General features: G+C 42.6%; 1 protein-coding gene across 4 annotated transcripts in view; it reads left to right on the forward strand.

Moving 5' to 3' along the window:
* Positions 1–10,482: 10,482 nt before the first annotated feature.
* Positions 10,483–18,163, forward strand: part of USP47 (ubiquitin specific peptidase 47) — a 59,527-nt gene continuing 51,846 nt past the window's right edge. For 2 of the 4 annotated variants that reach the window (XM_065637109.1, XM_065637111.1), the window contains exon 1: positions 10,528–10,660. In XM_065637109.1, coding sequence (XP_065493181.1) covers positions 10,622–10,660 — 39 coding nt within the window. In that variant the 5' untranslated portion in view covers positions 10,528–10,621. Of the gene's footprint in view, positions 10,661–11,183; positions 11,694–18,163 lie in introns of those variants that run through there. The other 2 variants (XM_065637112.1, XM_065637110.1) reach the window with 2 other exon arrangements.

Consider the following 18,163-nt stretch of genomic DNA (forward strand, 5'->3'; position numbering starts at 1 on the left):
CTAAGTACTGTTTTACAACATAACATTGCCTAGAAAAAGGTCATTAAGCAATGCAAGTGCATTGAGAGGCATCATTCTCAGTCATGTGATGGATTTGAAATAGCCAGCACAGCACAAGTAACTAGTAATTACTCTGAAATTTCCCAAAATACTCACTTCCATTGGAGATTAATAAAAAATAACCTGTCCACTTTAATTCTTATGGCTTTCTCTTTTCTCCCTTCCTCAAATAATAATAAAAAAAAGCTAGTTACCTCATCCTATGGTAAAGCCACATTTAAGCAGCCAAAGAATCAGAATCCAACAAGCAGTGAAGCTTTGAGAATTGTTTCCTACACCATGAATTTCTTATTCTCAAAAATAAAATATTGAAAATACATTTTCCTGAATATTATTTTATCCATTTCAACATAGGAATTCTTGCTTTGATTAACTGTTTACTAAAAGTTGCCCTTTTGATTTCAAAAAAGGCAGCATAAAATTGCCATTCCTGCTGAGGAATGTACGAAAGGACCATAAAGATTCTGTTAAATCTATTTTGGCTGTACAGAAATGTGGCGATCAAAAAGGATAATAGTCCTTGTATGTGACTGCAGGCAATAACTGCCACCCCAAGGCTGCCAAGAACACAAATGATTTTATGAGATAGTTATAGCTTCATTAACCTCTTCATGTCTGAAACATGCATACTACATTAGTGCCACTCTGAATAAATTCAAAGACATGAAAATAAATAACATGGAAACACAAAAAGCAGAGAAACAAAAGACAGGCCACTATTGTTTCAGCCTGTCTTCAAAAATGTCCAGGATCAGCAAGAACAGGAAAGGAGTAGCAATAAAATAGGGAAGCCCAGATTGAAGGATGGTGAGGGTATTAGCAAAAATTTTGCAGTTGGAAAAGTATATTATAATCAATCTTCTATTTTTTCTAGAATTCGTGGTCAGAACAGACAAAACAAATTCTAAAAGACAAATATGACTGACTTGATTATATTTGTTTAGAACTTCTTGGACAGTTTCGATGATAACCCTCTGATGATTTGAGATTTGCACTTTCCCATTTCAGGAGCTCTCCTAGACTTTAAAAAAAAAATCTGCAATACAACCCAGATCTTGGATGCAGAATTGGATGGAGGCTTTATTGTATATGCAAGTTCTGCTGTACGTAGAAGTAAAACTGGAACATCAAAAAGTTCACGGATGCTTTTGGCTCACTCTTATCCTGGTAGACAGCATTCTCATCACCGAGTCTGGAATTTTGTTTCCAGTATTTCCATTACTGGGGGTATCAAAAGTACAGTTCTATATGCTTGCTAGTATTTAAAATTGTTTTGGGCTGCCTAATTTCAACCTTTTGTTACCATGAGGAACACAAACCCAGCATATATGCAAAGGCATAAGGCACAAAAGGCACACATTTCCAGGGCAAGGAAGGGCATAGATTAACTCCATATGTAAAAAATTCTGGTAAATACCACAGTACCCAGCCTATTATTATATCTATGAGTCTGGCATTGAGACCCTTCTAAGTCACGCACCCCTGCATTCCATGGATGCACCCTACATTGCTAACCAGCCAAACAAAAAACCCCAATGAGCCCTGCTCCTTTAACATGGCCATATAAAAGAACCCTCTGCTGAAGAGCTAAGACCCACAAATGGATTTGGATCCAATCCAAATGATCTGGAATTTGTCTCTACCTATCTGGGCATCTCTGGTAGACATGCTTACATCTAACAGGCCCAATTAACAAGCCTGGCTTAAATCACAGGTGATAGGCAAATAGGTATGCACCTAACTTATAACAGCTGGCACAATTAATTGCAGAGTAGTAACAGTACAAAGAGAAATTTATTTCCCATGTTAAAAGCAAATGAGATCCAAATTTAGCATAAATGTGCATTTCAAAGTTCTGCAGCCAAGCCTTCCAATCAAAGTGTTGAGGAGACACACCTGCCCTCCAGAGGCATCTTCACACAAAGGCAATGATGACAAACAAGGACAGTAGTTACAAATTTTTTAAATTATTTTTTCCATGTTAATTCAGTCCAACCAACAGATGAATGCCAAACCTTTAAATTCAAAAAACATTTAAAATGAAGATACCTGTGAACGAAATGATCGTTTTCAGAAACTACAATCTTTCCTAAGACTCTCACTCCCTAGTGCTTTGCCACCCGGAAGAGAAATGACCAGTTCCACGGGATTACTTCTTCAACGTAGACCCCACGCTCTGACAGGCTACTTCCAGTCAGGTCTGAATACAAAACACAATAGTCAAGAGCCAGTAACATTTCCTCATGCATGACCCAAGCAACACAGAAGACAACTTGCTAGAAGACTGAAAAGGGCATTTTACCAACGTCAGGAAACTCTGTACACAAGTCCCTGCCCAGCCTGACTCACGCTGTGTCCACACTGACATTCCCCATGTTCACCCTGTGACAACATTCCCCCTGCCAGAGCTCCAGCGCTGGCAGCTGCTCTGGACTGGCAGCTGACATTTTAAATGCTATGTAAGACCTCTGGCAGCTCCTTTTGCTGCTGCCAAAGGTAAAGTTACATTAATTCATGCAAGAAAGAGCTCAGCAACCCCCACGGCAGACTAGCCCTTAAAGCCCAAAAAAGCTGCAGATGTTCAAGGGACAGCCTTTCAAAATGAGGACAAGGCTGAGCTTGGAGAACCACAGAGCCAGTAGCAGGTCTTAGATGAGGCCTCCCAGCAGCTATGCACACACTACCTGAAAGCCACTTTAGAGACATCTCAGTGCAGGACACTGAGCCCCTGCCACTTTGGGGACACAACGTACGCCGTGCCATGCAGACTGCACAGCAGGAAGCTGCAGGGCTGCAGGCACATGGCCCTCCTGTGATGGGGAGGAGGGAGCCCTGGCACAAGGAATGACCACAGATGGAGATGATCTCCAAACAGTTATAAAATAACCCAGCCCACCCCAATACTCAAAATACAAAGTTTCCCCCATCATCAGTGGAAGAAAATTATTCATGAGGGCACAAAGCAAAGCAGAAAGTGATGTCAAGCACTGTCAGTAAGCAGCATTCACAGAGAAACGGCAAGAGAGGCAGCAGCCCCCTCCTGCTTTCCGCCCCTGCCCCAGCTGGCAGGTCTCTGCTCCAGGGCAGAGCAGAGAGGCCAAGGGCAGGCCACACCACAAGGCAGCCCAGGGCACAGACCCTGCTGCGGATCCTGCCCTTGCACCCAAAGCCAGGAGACAGCACATTCGAAAGACAACAACTGTTGTGCCCCCTCTGCTCAGTGAGGGGATGAGGTAAAGCCCAGGCAGCTGCGAACTACTGCTTCACACTGGTGATGACACCTTACAAAAAAAGGTGAAGAAAACATGTTGCGTTGAAGGCCACCTAGGAATTTAATCCGGGATGAAGGAATGTTCTCTATGTGCTGGGGCTTGCTGAGGATGGGAAACCACTTCCTGCTCACCCAAAGAGCTGTACACAGTATAATTAGCACCTCCTCATAACATTAAACGTCACCAGATTTAATCTGAAGGGTCACTGGGAAACCCTAATGCAAATCTGAACTGTTTAATGCCCCTGGACCCAAAGGCAGTTATAAATACTTCAAGTGTCCATCCTGAGAGCAGCCCCATGTGAAGCTACGCTATTCTGTTATTTTTGCACATTACGTAGTCCTACTCAGTGCTGCCTTCACACTCTTCTGGTGACTTTCCAAGAGCAATATGCAATAAGTGTTAATTCAATGTTTTAAAATATACTGGCTATGTCACTGTCAGCTTTTTTTGAACCTCTGAAATAACTGAGCCATTTTGGTGACTGACTTTACCATCACAGTATGCATTCAAGGCAACTCTCGTTTCTCCCATAAGTAACCCTTTGCTGTGTCACTGGGCTTAGAGATACGTCCCCCCACCACCAACAACTCCTGGCCTTAGAGAAGGGGGTTAGATAACATACTAGCCCATATTCCAGAAAGGATGTATGCAGGACACCCTACTAGTCTGCACACTTAAAAAAGACAGCAGATTTCCAAGCTACTGCATGCATTCTAGATAGATGAGTTATGGTCTGGCCGTGAGCCTATAGCCAGGAAACTCCATGTGAGATTTGCTTGGATCTCACAAACTCTACGTGGTACCAGTCCACGTGTTTCCAAACTCTCACTGCACAAAGTGGAATTCGGTCTTCTAGTGCATGTGTTTTGCTCCGAATGACACCACAAAGATTTCCACAAGTGCATCAAGGGGTCAAACATGCTGAAACTCTGTTTTGTTTAGACTACTGCTAAAAACTGCTCTGTAGTTTTAAGTACACAATGTGAAAAATCGTAAGTCAAGCTGATAAAAAAATTCAATGTTAATAAAGGTAGCCACAGTCCTGCAAAACTCTCTGCGGGATTTCTATTTCTCTTTACAACTGTAATTTCAGCTCCAAACGCCTTTGGGAATTCATACATAAGATTAACGCTATCATGGAAAAGAAAACTAAACTTCCTAAGCTAATATCTGAACACTCGGTGTCTTGAAGCTAAAGTAAAAAGATAATATTGAACAAAAATGTAAATGAATCTTGGCTGCTTATTTTAATTAATTAAAATAATCCCCTACTGGTTTGATTAAAAAGGTCTTGGCATGAATTACCATGTCAGAGGACAGAAAAGCACTTGCATGCTCGTAAAGATTATAGCAGAAAACACTATTTAAGAACAGCAGAACACAATGTTCAGCACTGAACTTAAAACTGAGGTTTTTTCTTAATCTCATGAAGTTTAACTTCAGAGGGCTGCTTGTCTACCTATTAGACCTAGAAGACTGTTTACTACAATGGTCTTGGTAAAGTGAAAGAATACTTTTCCCCTAGTAAAATTCCCATTTAAAACTTTAATTTCCCACAGCATTCTCAACTCTTCAGAACTGGTTTTTTTCCATTTCCTAAAATTCCGCATACACTTCTTTAGACACGGAAGACTATATTCTCTTTTTTTAAAGATACAGACTATAGAAAATTGTTTAATGATTCTTTAAATTAATGCCTTGATTCCAGTGTTTAATGCATTCAATAAACAGTCTAAAAAGCTAAAATGTAAAAGCTGCCTTCTAACAACAGCTACAGAAGAATTAAAAATAATCAGTGTTCCCTTTTTAAAGATCTTAATTTGTTCTTTAGCCTTTTATTGTCCCACTTCATCCTGTCCTGGTTTCAGCTGGGATAGAGTTAACTTTTTTCTAGTAGCTGTGTTTCGACTTAGTATAAGAAGAATGTTGATAATATACTGATGGTTTTGTTGTTTTGGGTAGTCAAGGACTTTTTGGCTTCCCATGTTCTACCAGGTACAGAAACAGCTGGGAGGGAGCAAAGCCAGGACAGCTGACCCCAGGGGCATTCCTTACCATGGGACATTACGCTCAGCATATAAACTGGAGTCGGTCTGGGGTGCAAATACCGCTGCTCGGAATGAACACGTTATCAGTGTCATAAGTGGTGATGAATTGCATTGTGCAGCACTTGTTTTGCATATTCTATCATTATCATTATTTACTCTTCCTTTGCTGTCCTTTTAAACTGTTCTTATCTCAACCCACAAGGTGGTTGTGTGGTTTTTTTGTTTGTTTGGGGGAGTTTTGTTTTGGTTTGGTTTTTGATTTTTTTTCCCTTTCTGATTCTCTCCCCCATTCCGCTTGGCGGGGGAATGAGTGAACAAGCAGCTGGGTGGTCCCAGTTGCTGGCTGGGGTTGAACCATGATACATATTCAAGGAGCTAAGATCAAAGAAATGGAGATCTAGCAAAAAGCACCTTTAAAGATGCAGAATACTATAATTTTGCCTTCTCTACCTTGTAGTAATTCTACTCTATTCACTCTAATAATTCTTCCCTGTTCTTCCATCACCCTACCATCACTCCATCCATATAAGGGCCAGATTTACTGATTTTTTTTTTTTTTCCCTTATTGAATGGACAGGATGGTGCAGTCAGCAGGCTGCAGATTTTCAGAGAATTGCTTCAAAACTTCCTGTGCAATTCTGGAAAAGCTACTTGAGGCTCAAACAGCAAAGTAACCGCCAGTGCAACGAACTGTTGGATTGTAATATCCTGAACTTTCACACTTGCCAAAGACTGAAAAGGGGAGAGACCTTCGACTGGTTTTCCTTAAGTGCTGACAGTGCGGAAGGGCTCTAAAAGAACACTGCATCAGCATTGGCTACGTTTCTACTGCTGGCAAATACAGAATAGCTGTGTCATTTTGATAATTCATCAGCAACCTGCCAAGGGTTGCAAACTTCAGGTTTGGGTTGTTTGCTTTGGTTTTAGGGGGTGTGGTGGGTTTTTTTGCATTTTTTTTTTTTAACAGAACAGTACAGAAGAAACTGAGCACTGCAATGCTGGCTCTACAAATAAGGCCATCAACCTCTGAAACAGCCCATGGATCTCCCACCAACACTCTATTTGAAAAATCAAAACTGAAGTGCTTCAGAGAAGACATCCCAAATCAATGGTATTCATCTACACAGTCCTCTTTATATAGGCTTTCTATTTCAAACAGCTAAACTTGGGAAAGACAACACCAGTTTGTATTTTGACATTTACCTGTTTTCTTAAAATTTGTACTCCTAGAGTTCTTAGCATATGGCTGCACATATGAAAGAGCTAGATGGCAGCACTCCCTCCGTTTAGTTTTTATAACTTTTTTCATTATTTGTCAGATCTTGGATACAGATGTTTGGACAGGACGGAGTGAATTTTTACAGAGAAATGATTAAAGCATAAAGCATAAAGTTTAAAAGAGGCTGCAGAGGGAGGGGAGGTATCCTTTTCTCACAGACTAATTTAAAAGTTCATCATGTCTTATAATGAAGGCCTGCTATTTACTCTAGCGTACTGATGTTGCACAACTACATTGCCATTAATATGATGCATACATTACTGTGATAAGTACTGTATTGACTAAAACTAGCCAAGTGTCAGTGACTGAAAACTGACACTCTTCAGCACTTGTGACTCACTAATGCATCTTTGAAAAATAGTTTGACAGTCAGTCTAATAAATTTACCTGTAATTGCAAATCCAGCATCATTTTTAGTCTGAGATACCTATTTTTCTTCTTTACACTAATAACAAGTTAAACCTGTGGTATGTTGAATCAGTCTTTACATAAGGCTAAGATTCCCTTCATAAAACTCACATTCTGAATATTCCACTTTAAGAAGTCTCACGTAAAGAAATTAAGTACTGTAGGGTCCACAAATTACAAAAGCTCCTGGAGATTTAATTATTAACTAGAGATTATTACTCCATTAAAGATGTTTCATGAACACACTCTATACTAGATGTTTGCACAGTTTTAAAGGCTGGCAGGTGAATCTAACAGATTATTTCTTTAAAAAACAAACTCCCGATTCTTATCTAGTAGGCACATATCTCTGGCAGCTACCTCTTTATCCCAACAGAATAATATATTTTAATTAAACTCACTGAGTCCCATAGCTTTGCCCTTTGTTAAGCACAACTGCCAGCAAAAAACCTCATTCAGAACATAACACTTTAGGCAGTCAAAAGAACTTTCAAAAGTAACATCTCTGAAAGCTTCTCATTCCTGAATTCTGGGTTCCTTACAAAAGAGAGGAAGAATCCCCCAAGTTCCAGAGGTTTTGGTGTATAACCCCCCGCAAAAAAGTAACACCAGGCCTGTTATTCACATACCGCTGTTGGAGTCTTCCAGCCAATGCTTTGATGATTGTCACCTATTGCAAGCTTATGTCTCTCCTCTGGTTCTTCAACTCAAGTACTTGCTCACTTATCCCATGGATCTTTGGACACCACTGGACAGTAGATCACCAGGCAGCTATGCTTCTTCAAATATCTACAAATGTTAATACCATTTTTCATTTCTTCTGCAATTATACCATTTCTCACACCCAGATGTTTACAAAAGGCCGCCGTAAAAACCCCAACTAAATTGCAAACCTTTTAATCAAAACAGCTGATAAGCATTTATAAAAAACTCTCTTTTCTAAAAGACATGAGTTCACGAATTCCACACTGTCCATCCTATTAAAAAAACCCCAGCTATTTTACATACTTTTGCCTCTTGTAGAGGTGTAGCTCTACACGGCCCTATGCTTAACATAAAGTATCATTAAAAGCAAGGGACCCCCAGGTTCCTGCCTTGGTGCTTGATTTCATCGTATTACAGATCAAATGTCTAAGGTGAGGGGCTTTCAGTTGCAACATATTTTAAAACTAGAGAGCAAGAGCTCCTGTCTCAAAGAACCTCCTGACCTTTACTACATAAATAACTTGATCCTATTAAGTTATGTAATGAAAAGCAGGTCAGAAATACACTTAAAAACTGCTTTGAGTAAGTTTTCAGTGACAGGATTTCTGTCCTTATTTCACAGAGCAGAACTGAAAAAAAAAGGAACCTAGCACCTATCATAGCACACCTGAAAGATGAAAATAAAACTACTGATGTTGTTACAGAAATGACCACTTTGAAGCCTTTTCTAAAGTGTTTAAATACTAAACTAATATAAATACTAATAACATATCCTAACTTCATAACATGCTACTTATCTCACCTTTGAGAAAGCAGGGTGATGGAGAGGAACCTGAGAAATTACATACTTTAAACATGAAAAGGGAGGTCATTTTATTTTACTAAATATTCACAATAGATTTTCAATAACCTTTGGCACAATATGTTTCAAAAACTACCTCAAAACACAAAGTTTCTTAGACACAAAACCAAAAAGTATCCTCAATTCTGCATTTTTCCACAAGAGGACACTAAAATAATGACAAAAGTAGTTGCACAAAAATGTACAACTACCATGCACCATTCTTCATTAGCTAAGTAGAATGTTTTTCACTTAAGAACTATTCTGCAGTGAGGTAGACATTAATGTATAATTACTTTTCTACTAATGTGCATTTTAGTCATTCTAGAGATAAGCATTTGGTTTTTGGCGTGCCTCGGGTAGCATGAAAACCAGATATATTTAAGCGTGTTGTAGACAAAAATCAACAGTTAAGTCATGTCGCGGAAATACCCTCGCATTTCATTTGAAAATTTACTATTAAGCCTAAATTTAGAGAGAAGCAAGCACATGCTTAACTTTACAGCGTGACTTCAAAGAACAGCTCCTGCGCATCAAGAGGAGGACCCACGTGCTAGTGGGACCAGGCTGTGCTTACTCTTCCACTCCTGCTGGCCTCCTAACTCCACAGCCAAGCACAGGCAAGTGTGTATCCAGATGAGAGAGGAAAAGAGTAAAACCAACTGAAACTGCAGCCCGCAGTCCTTGTGCCCCTCGGCTGGGACACGGGCCCCTCACAGGCGGCAGAGCAGGGAAGCTGTGCAAAGGGAAGCCGTGCAAAGGGAAGCCGTGCGAAAGGAAGGCGGCCTTTGTGGTGTGGGGAGCTCGCTGGCTCCTACACCTGCCCTTACCTCAGGACAGAGGCCAAGCGCCCGAGCAGAGGCTGCCAGCCCTGGTCTTACAGGCGGCTGAAGGCCCCGACACCCATGGGAAGCCCTCATCAGCTTTCTCCTGCACAGGAGCACAGAATGGTTGGGGTTGGAAGGGACCTCTGGAGATCATCTAGTCCAACCCACCTGCCAAAGCAGGTTCACTCAGAGCAGATCGCACAGGAACATGTCCAGGCGGGTCTTGAACGTCTCCAGAGAAGGAGACTCCACAACCTCTCTGGGCAGCCTGTTCCAGGGCTCTGGCACCCTCAAAGAACTTTCTCCTCATATTCAGATGGAACCTCCTGTGCTTCAGTCTGTGCCCGTTGCCCCTCATCCTGTCACTGGGCACCGCTGAAAGGAGTCTGGTCCATCCTCTTGACACCCACCCTGGAGATATTTATAACCATTGATGAGATCCCCTCTCAGCGTTCACTTCTCCAGGCTGAACAGACCCAGCTCTCTCAGTATCTCTTAATAAGAAAGGTGCTCTAGGCCCCCAATCATCTTTGTAGCCCACCGCTGGGCTCCCTCCAGGCTTGCACCTGCAAGCCATGACCTCTGGACACGCTACCTCCCCACTTGATTAGTGAAACTCAACTTTAATCGCCCGCTGCAAGCCTGAGGGCCCCGCCACAGAGGCGCGAGGAGACCAAGCGCGGCGGCAGAGTCCCCCTCCCGTGCCCGTCTCCTCACGGGCGGCGCTTCCCGCCGCTGCTCTCCGGGGCAGGGGAACATGACGGGGGTGGGTGGCAGCAGCCGAGCGCCATTTACAGCCCTCCAGGGCGCGGCAGCGGGCGGGACGGCTCTACCCCGGTCAACGCGCTGCGTCTCCTGCACAGCTCCTCGTTCTTTGCCGAACACTGTGCACCTCGGCCGGGCCAGGCCGGCGCTGGGCGAGGGAGCGGACCGATGGCCGCGGCAAAGGCGCCGGCGGACGCGCCCCGCAGCGGCAGGAGCGGGCCGGCTCTCGCGAGAGCGGCGCCGGCGGCCATTTTCCCCATTGATTGGCGGAGGAGGCGGGCGCTCGGGCGCTGCCCTCGCCGGCTGGGGCGGCGGCGGAGGATGAGCCGCTGGCGTCCCCCCGCCTCCCGCTGGTGACGACGACGCCGCTGCTCAGCTCAGCTTGCTGCGGGCTCAGCGCCGCGCCACCGGCCATGGTGCCCAGCGAGGAGAACCAGCTCGTCCCCAAAGAGGTGAGGCGGAGCGGGGTCGCCTCAGGCTGGGCGCCGCAGCGGGAGGTGGCGGCCGCCGTCCCTGCGGCGTGCTGGAGGCCCGCGGTGCCGGAGCCGGCCGAGGCGGGGGGGGGGGCGGGCGCGGAGGAGGAGGCCCAGCCTGGCCTGGCGCGGCTTCGCCGTCTCCGTGCGAGGCCCGGCGGGAGGGAGGGCCCGTCTTTGTGAGGGGGCCGTGCAGCCCTTGGCCCGCGGGGGGCCGGGCGGGGGCGAATGGTGGTGCGCGGAGGAGACGGGGAGGCTGTTCCGTGTGGGCCGGCGCGGGGAGGAGGAGGCCGCGGCTGGGGCCGAGCCGGGGCTGCGCAAGGCCTCGGGGGCGGCCGGAGAGCTGCACCTGTCTGTGCCGCGGCATGCGGGAGGCCGGCCTGCGTGGCGGCGGGGCTGCGGCTGGGCCCGCGGCGCCTGCGCTCGGCCGCGGGCCGGGCCGCTCCCAGTGTCACACGGTTTGTGCGGAGCCCCCCGGGCGGGCAGCCCTCCGGCGGGCGGGGCAGGGCCCGGAGCTGAGAGAGCAGAGCGGAGAGCCGGCCCCGGCCCCGGCGGCGAGGCGGGTCTCTGGGTGCCTGCCGGCGTCCTCCGTCGAGGGAAAGGGACCGGCGTGCTCAGTGGCAGCCCTGGGGGCCGCTGCCGAGTTTGTGGGGCCGCTCCGTGCCTGCCCAGCGCCGGGACGGAGCGCCGCACAAAGCGGGCGGTTGTGCCTGCGGTGGGTGCCGGAGGAAACGCGGCCCCGCTCAGCAGCGGCTTGATGGGGTTTCCTCTATTGCGGGCCCCTCGTCTCTGCTGCAGGAGGAAGGAGAAGGCTTGTTTCTGGCCATAGGCGAAAGATAAGGGCCCGCGGGAAGGAGGAAGGCCAAGGCTCTGTCCTGCAGCGATAGGCGAATGACACGTGTCAACTAAGAGTGAGACCGTTCAGGGAAGAGGCTCCTGGAGTGATGCTGCGAAATGTTTGGGAACAGTTTTTTGTAGAGCAGTATTAACAGACATTTTATTTCACGAGCAGGTATGCTTACGTATTTAGTCAACTTTTTTGACAGTTTTACTGTTCTGATAAATTACTCAAACTCGTCCTGTTATTTTTCATTAAAGTCAGTGGTTTGTTACGTCTGCCTGTTCCATCGTATATTCTTACGGGAGGCTTTGAGAGGCAAGGGCTTCAATTTTACAGAGTTGAGCAAAATTGGGTGCTGATCCTTAAATGGTATTATTGAGCAGAACTGTGAAACAAATACCAATACTGGATTTTTAGAAACAAACTTTTGCACATACAATTGTACAGGCAAGTACAGGATGTATGTAGGACAAAGGTAACTTTACCTCTTGTTTGCTTTCTTAAAATCCTAAGCTCTAAAGGACTACGTTAAGTCTTTCTCTAGGAAAGAGTAATCTCCAGAAAGTTCAAACAAGGGATGGAGTGTAGTAGCTAGTATGCCTAAATATTTGCTTAGAAAAAATCCCCCAAAACATAAGACCAGGGATAGAAGACAGTAGCTACTACAATTAAAGGTTTCATTTTAAAAACAAACAAACATAGAGATAAAGGAGACTGTCAGGAGAAACCTTGTGGCATTAGTTGTAGTTAACTGGAACAGACAAGGTGATTAATAAAAGCAGCTAGCTGAGGCTGTTTCTTTAGTTATATGTATTAATAGTATCCCTGTTGGCTTTCAAATTGTATTCAGAATAAACATATGATTCAGATGTGTATTTTTAACTGACTCATTGGACTAGGATTTTGAATGCACTTTTATCTGTAGGGAGGGGAAGTATGGGTAAAGGAAGATGAATACATGTTATTATAGATATGAATATCTTAAATACACAGTGTGAAATCTATGAACTTTGTACATTGATAATGCTAGTGTGAGTTGCTTTTTCTCAGCAAGTTTTCTCAAGTTATTATGCACCTGTGCATTTTGTAAGTAAATGAAGCTGAATAGAAGAAAAGTGAAATTAAGGAGGAAAAGAGATTAGCGGTTTGTTAAGCGCATCTGTTTTTATATATATATAGCTGTTGTAATAAAAGACTACCTTCAACTTTTCCGATGTTTTTTTCAGTATGCCTTCATTTTTATTTCAGTGATAGGAAGTTTAACAAATGTTATGCTACAGCGTTCACATTAAGTCCTTCTGAAATTCGTTAATAGTCTAACTGCAGAGAACACTGTGAGTTATGGGCAAACAGAATTCTCCATGTCTCTGTGCTCTCAACAGCCCTATCCTAAATATTACTATTATACCATTATCAGCAACTGGAGGCAAAGCAGATAATTTGGAGTTTCAGTTCTGCCCTTTAGAGGTGGATAAGGGATGGCAGTTCATGTTTTTTGTCCCTTCCCAATGGGCTGAGTGGTATCACTTGTATAGCTCACTGTCTTGTGCTGTTTCAAAGACTAAACTGGGATGTGAACCAATGTCTGCTAAAGATGAGTACACAACCATATTTTTTGTTTGCATTCCAGTGTAAAAGAGCAAGAAGAAATGCAGTGTTGTTTGCTTGGGCTGGTCTGGGGAATGACTAATCATCTAAAGAAGGGGATAGGAAAAGGACTTTGGTTTTTGTCTACAAGCTTATTTGATGCCATGATAGATATAGTAGTAGGAGGTATCTCTAACTTGAACAGCCTCTGTATTTTAAGAATGTAAAGCTAGATATTAGGTTATTTTTAAGTCTTCAGTTTGTGTTTGTATGTATATATATCTGTGTATCCTAACAGCTCAGATTGTCATTTTGAAAGTATAGTGCATGGATTTTCTCATTAGCTTTTGTAAAGAGTAATAGCATGTTTTCATGGATACAAAATACTAGTAGTTTCACAGCTGCACTTAGGGTATCTTTTATTTGTCTCTTATGAAAATGTTTCTTTTGGACATTGCATAGGTTCAGCTGCATCTCTGAAGTGCAGGTGGTCAGGGACTTGTTATTTTCTCTTGCTCATAACTTTGGCATAAAGTTCTCTTTCATTTGGAACAGATGTATTAAAGCAGTTTCTGATAACCTAGTGTTGGGATTTCTTTTTATTTTTTTTTTAATATTTATTTTTGCCCAAGTTATACAGGCATTTAGTAAATTTAGTAAATTTGTTCCTGCATCCCTACCACTGCCTAACACTTTCCCAGCTGTTCTTGTAATTCCTTATGGTGGGGGCAATGAGAATTCCTGTTCGCTGTGATAGATCTGGGGTTCATCATGAACTGGTCCATGTTCCTTTTCCTTCCAATCCTCAATTCCTTTTCTCCTTCCATCTTAGAGCTAAGTCATGCAGCTTAGTCTTTTATATCCAATAAAACAGAGGGCATTGAGTAACATACAGAACATTGCTGAACCCTGGTAGTAAATGGTAAGCATGTTCTTTAAAAATTGCCTTGTTATTAGATGTAAATTTTTCCCCTGTTGGTTTAGTAAAACAGTAACCCTGTGGAGGGAGGGGGAATAGTTTAAGATAATAATGGAAATAAGAAGAAAATGGTGGTATTAGAAGGAAAAACACTTCTGTGTCTTTCAGTGTTTCTTAGAGGAAAAGTAGCCTTGAAGCTTATTTTGGGCAAATCTACCTCAAATAGAAAATAACAAAATATTCCGATCAGCGCAGTTGATGAGAAAGTTAGATGTGTGTGTTTGATTACTGGTAATGTAAGTGAACTTTACTAAGACTTTTCATGAAAATCAAGATGTAATCAGAACTTAGTGGTTATTGCCCAGAACCAGTCAGAATATAAAAAGAATTGGTCAGGCTATAAAAAGTGTAAAATATTATATAAAATATTAAAAGTATGTTCTGCTATGAGGTTTTTGAAGTGTCTGTGCCACTAATTAAATAAATGCTGTGCAGAAACTTTCTCAACATGTTCCAGCATGAGCTATCCAAAGTACACCTGTCAGAATAAATATATACGTGTGCTTTGTACTTGCTGCCATTAAATCAAAGAAGGTACTGTGAGTTCTCTCTTAACTAATGTGAGTCTTTTCATCCCTTCACTAATGAATCCATTTTAATCTTCTGCATTGGATAAACAAAATATGTTTCTTGATGGGTATCGCTCTAATTTCTTCATTAGAAGAGCAGGAATATGATTAAGATATTTTGCAATTCTTTTTAGTAAAGGGATGCTGTTCTTTTCAGTGCTGATGACATCCTTGTTCTTTCATTCCTGTGTATGAAGAGATTCTACAAGTGGTTACAGCTTGTGTAACTTATCATTTTTTCCTGCTTTCCTTCTGGTGTGCTCAGTTGTAAAACATAAAGGTGTGATTGTGACAAATAGAGAAACTGACTACTTCATTCACCGAGCAGATATTTTGGAAACCAAATTTACGAAGCAAACAGAAAATCCACACAGAATTCTACCAAGTCATGTGTTCCTTGCAAACAGGTGCTTTCTGAATGATATTCAGGTAGTAATTTGGTTTGGTGAATAAGGCATGAGGGTAGAATGCAAGCACTTTCCCTGCTTAGTTCAGCCACTGCACTTCTCAGTCACAGTTTAGTCCCCCTTGCATCTGAGTGTTTTATCCTGAACATCTTTCTTATAGATTGTTATCTAATAACACCTCGAGATCATCTGATGGAAAGTTTTTACCGAAGAGGTACCAGCTACCTCTTGGGTAGTACTTGGTACTGGAATCTCAGTCTTTAAATGCTGCTAGGTAAAGTTATTACTCAGTAGAATAGTCTGATGACTAAATAACATATTCCTCTATTTATTTATTTATTTGTTTTGCTATGGTAATACATTTTGAACATCACCACAAACAAGAAATGCAGTTTTCTTTAGAGTTTTGTCTGTCACTTGTGATTCAAGTTTCTAGATCAAATGAGTACAGTGGTACAGGTATAATCCTTATTTTTTTGTGCAGCTACACACTGTTTCTCAAACTAGTAATGGACTTTTTCCAAAGCTGTGAAGTAGTTGAAGGCAGAGTATACTTTAAAGATCTGTCAGTGTTACATTCTGCACCAGGGATGTCAAACTCATTTTCACTAGAGGCCACATCAGCCTCACGGTTGCCTTCCAAGGGCCAAATGTAATTTTAGGATTTGGCCTGCACCTTGTGTTTGCCACTGGGTTATGTGCATTGTACTCCTTTTATCACCAACACTGTGTCATAACACAAAAGACGTACTGGTTTTTCTCCTTTAAACAAACATGTATTCGCTTTCCCATCTGTCATTAAATTGCCTTCCTTCTGCATCAACCTTACTGGACATGTTTGAATTCATGAGTGGGACCCTGGCTACTGGTTACAAAATGTCTTTTTACAGGCACTTTAAAAAAATAACATGTAATTGCTAAAGATCATGTATCTGGCTAATTTATTACAAAATTAAACGTTTGCCCAGTTGAGAGTACCCTTTTAAGCGCCTCCCACCACCCTATTCCCCCATGCCAGTGTAATTCTTGTCTATCTTATCTTTCAATGCCCTAAGGCAGTAACTAGTGTCCCCCATCAGTCTCATCTATTACTCTTCTTACACAGGCTCACTGCTCTCCTGCAGCTACAGCCGCAGCTCCTGCAGCAACCCGTGTCACACATGCTGCGCACTGACCAGGGCTGGCAGGAGCCTGGGGGCAAAGACCTCAGCACTGCCCCGGGTAGAAACAAAACACTGGGCAGGATAAAACAAGGTGGAGGGCCAGATTCGGCCTGCGGGCCGGGTGTTTGATACCTGTGTTCTACACTGTCTTTCAGAATTTTAGTGTATGACAACAGTTTCTAGTGCTTTGTTGCCATTTTTAAATGAAGTCCACTAATTCTGTTTTTTCGTTTCTAAAACCTAAGTACCTGTGGATTTAGATCAATGTGGCCTTGTATCATAGTTCTAACAGGAATCATCCTGCCACACAAATACTGATGAAAATCATTGTTATCCAACTTCCTTTTGCTGATAGAATGTATTGATATTAGTATAAGGTTAAAACTTGTGGAGACTTACTGAAATAGAGCAATACCTTGACTTTGCATTATCTTTGACTTGCATGTTTTAGTCCTGTCAGAATTAAACTTGGAATGGAGGGGGAGTTATTATTTCAAATCTTTTTCCCAGTACATTACAATTGGTACAATAATGCACTAAAATATGTACAGATGTTCACATATCCAGTCACAGCTCCATTCTTTCTGTTGTATTTGAAAATATACTGGATTTTATGTAAGAAACTAAGTGTGAAAGTTATGTCTCTAGAAAATTGAGTGAGTTACATATACATATTCCTTTTGAAAAAATTTTTAATTCCTGTCGTGGTTTAACCCGAGCTAGCAATATAACCACGATAGCTGCTCACTCACCCTCCCTCCACCCCCCCAAATAGGGGAGAGAATTGAAAGGGTAGGGAGAAAATTGGATTGAGATAAACACAGTTTAATAAAATAACAAAATACTAATACACTAGTAGTAAATATATGTATAAAATAGAAATAGAATATTAAATAACAGATACTCAATGCAATTCCTCACAAACTCCATCCACATCAGGCAGTCAGTCCCAGGCAGCAGCTCCCTGATCTCGAGCAGCTGATCCCAGAGAAAGAAGAGAGGGAGGAAAAAAAAAAAAAGGCGGAAAGGCCCAGAGGCCTCTGCAAAACAGGATGGCAAGAGGCCGAACTAAGGAAAGTCCCGAACAGGACTCCCCCAAACAGGTGTCTTTCCTGGCTCCGACAAAGAGAGAGAGAGAAATCGGAAGATCCCGACTCTGCTTAAATACGAAGCATGACGCTAATGGGATGGAATACTCTTATTGATCCATCTGGATATCAGTCAAGCTCTGCCCCATCCATTCCCCCCTTCCCAGCTGTCTCACACCTGTGGGCAGAGAGCTCAGAACATCCTTGGCTCTCAGACCAGCACAGTTAAAAACATTAACTCTGTCCTGGGGTTGTTATCTCTTGTTCTCAAACTAAATTCAAACAATGACCGTGCTAGCTACAAAAAAAAAGGTTTCTAACTGCCTGAAGCAAATTAACTTGTTTTCAGTCAATCCAGCACAATTCCTTTTGTGAATACTTGAACCTGATATTTTACACTTTATTCCTTTGATAATTAGTATGGTATACCTTCAGGTGAGCTATTTAGCATTTTGGTTTTTTTCTTGTCTTGAACAAAATCTTCTCAAAACAATGCCACTAGTGACTAAAGAACTGATGATTGAAAATACTAATAAGTCTGTAATATTTTTGTAAACTTCTGATGTAATGATAACCAATTGGATCACAGTTTCAGCCACTGAAGTGTGTAGTATTTTCTTTTTTGCAGTGTTTGGGATGTAATCAGATTGCACTGAACAACTGGTCTTGCACAGTATTGGCAGATGAAATAACAGCTGAAAAGGACATGTTGGCTGTGTTGTAAAAAATTAAGGGGTAAAATTGGTAAAAAATATTCAGTTCCATTTAATCTTTGAGATTGTGACCACAAAGATACTTTAGGTGCTTCTGAAAAATGTCAACAGATTATTTTTAGATAGGTAGTTCTT

This window comes from Caloenas nicobarica, chromosome 5, assembly GCF_036013445.1.
Source record: "Caloenas nicobarica isolate bCalNic1 chromosome 5, bCalNic1.hap1, whole genome shotgun sequence".
NCBI lineage: Eukaryota > Metazoa > Chordata > Aves > Columbiformes > Columbidae > Caloenas > Caloenas nicobarica.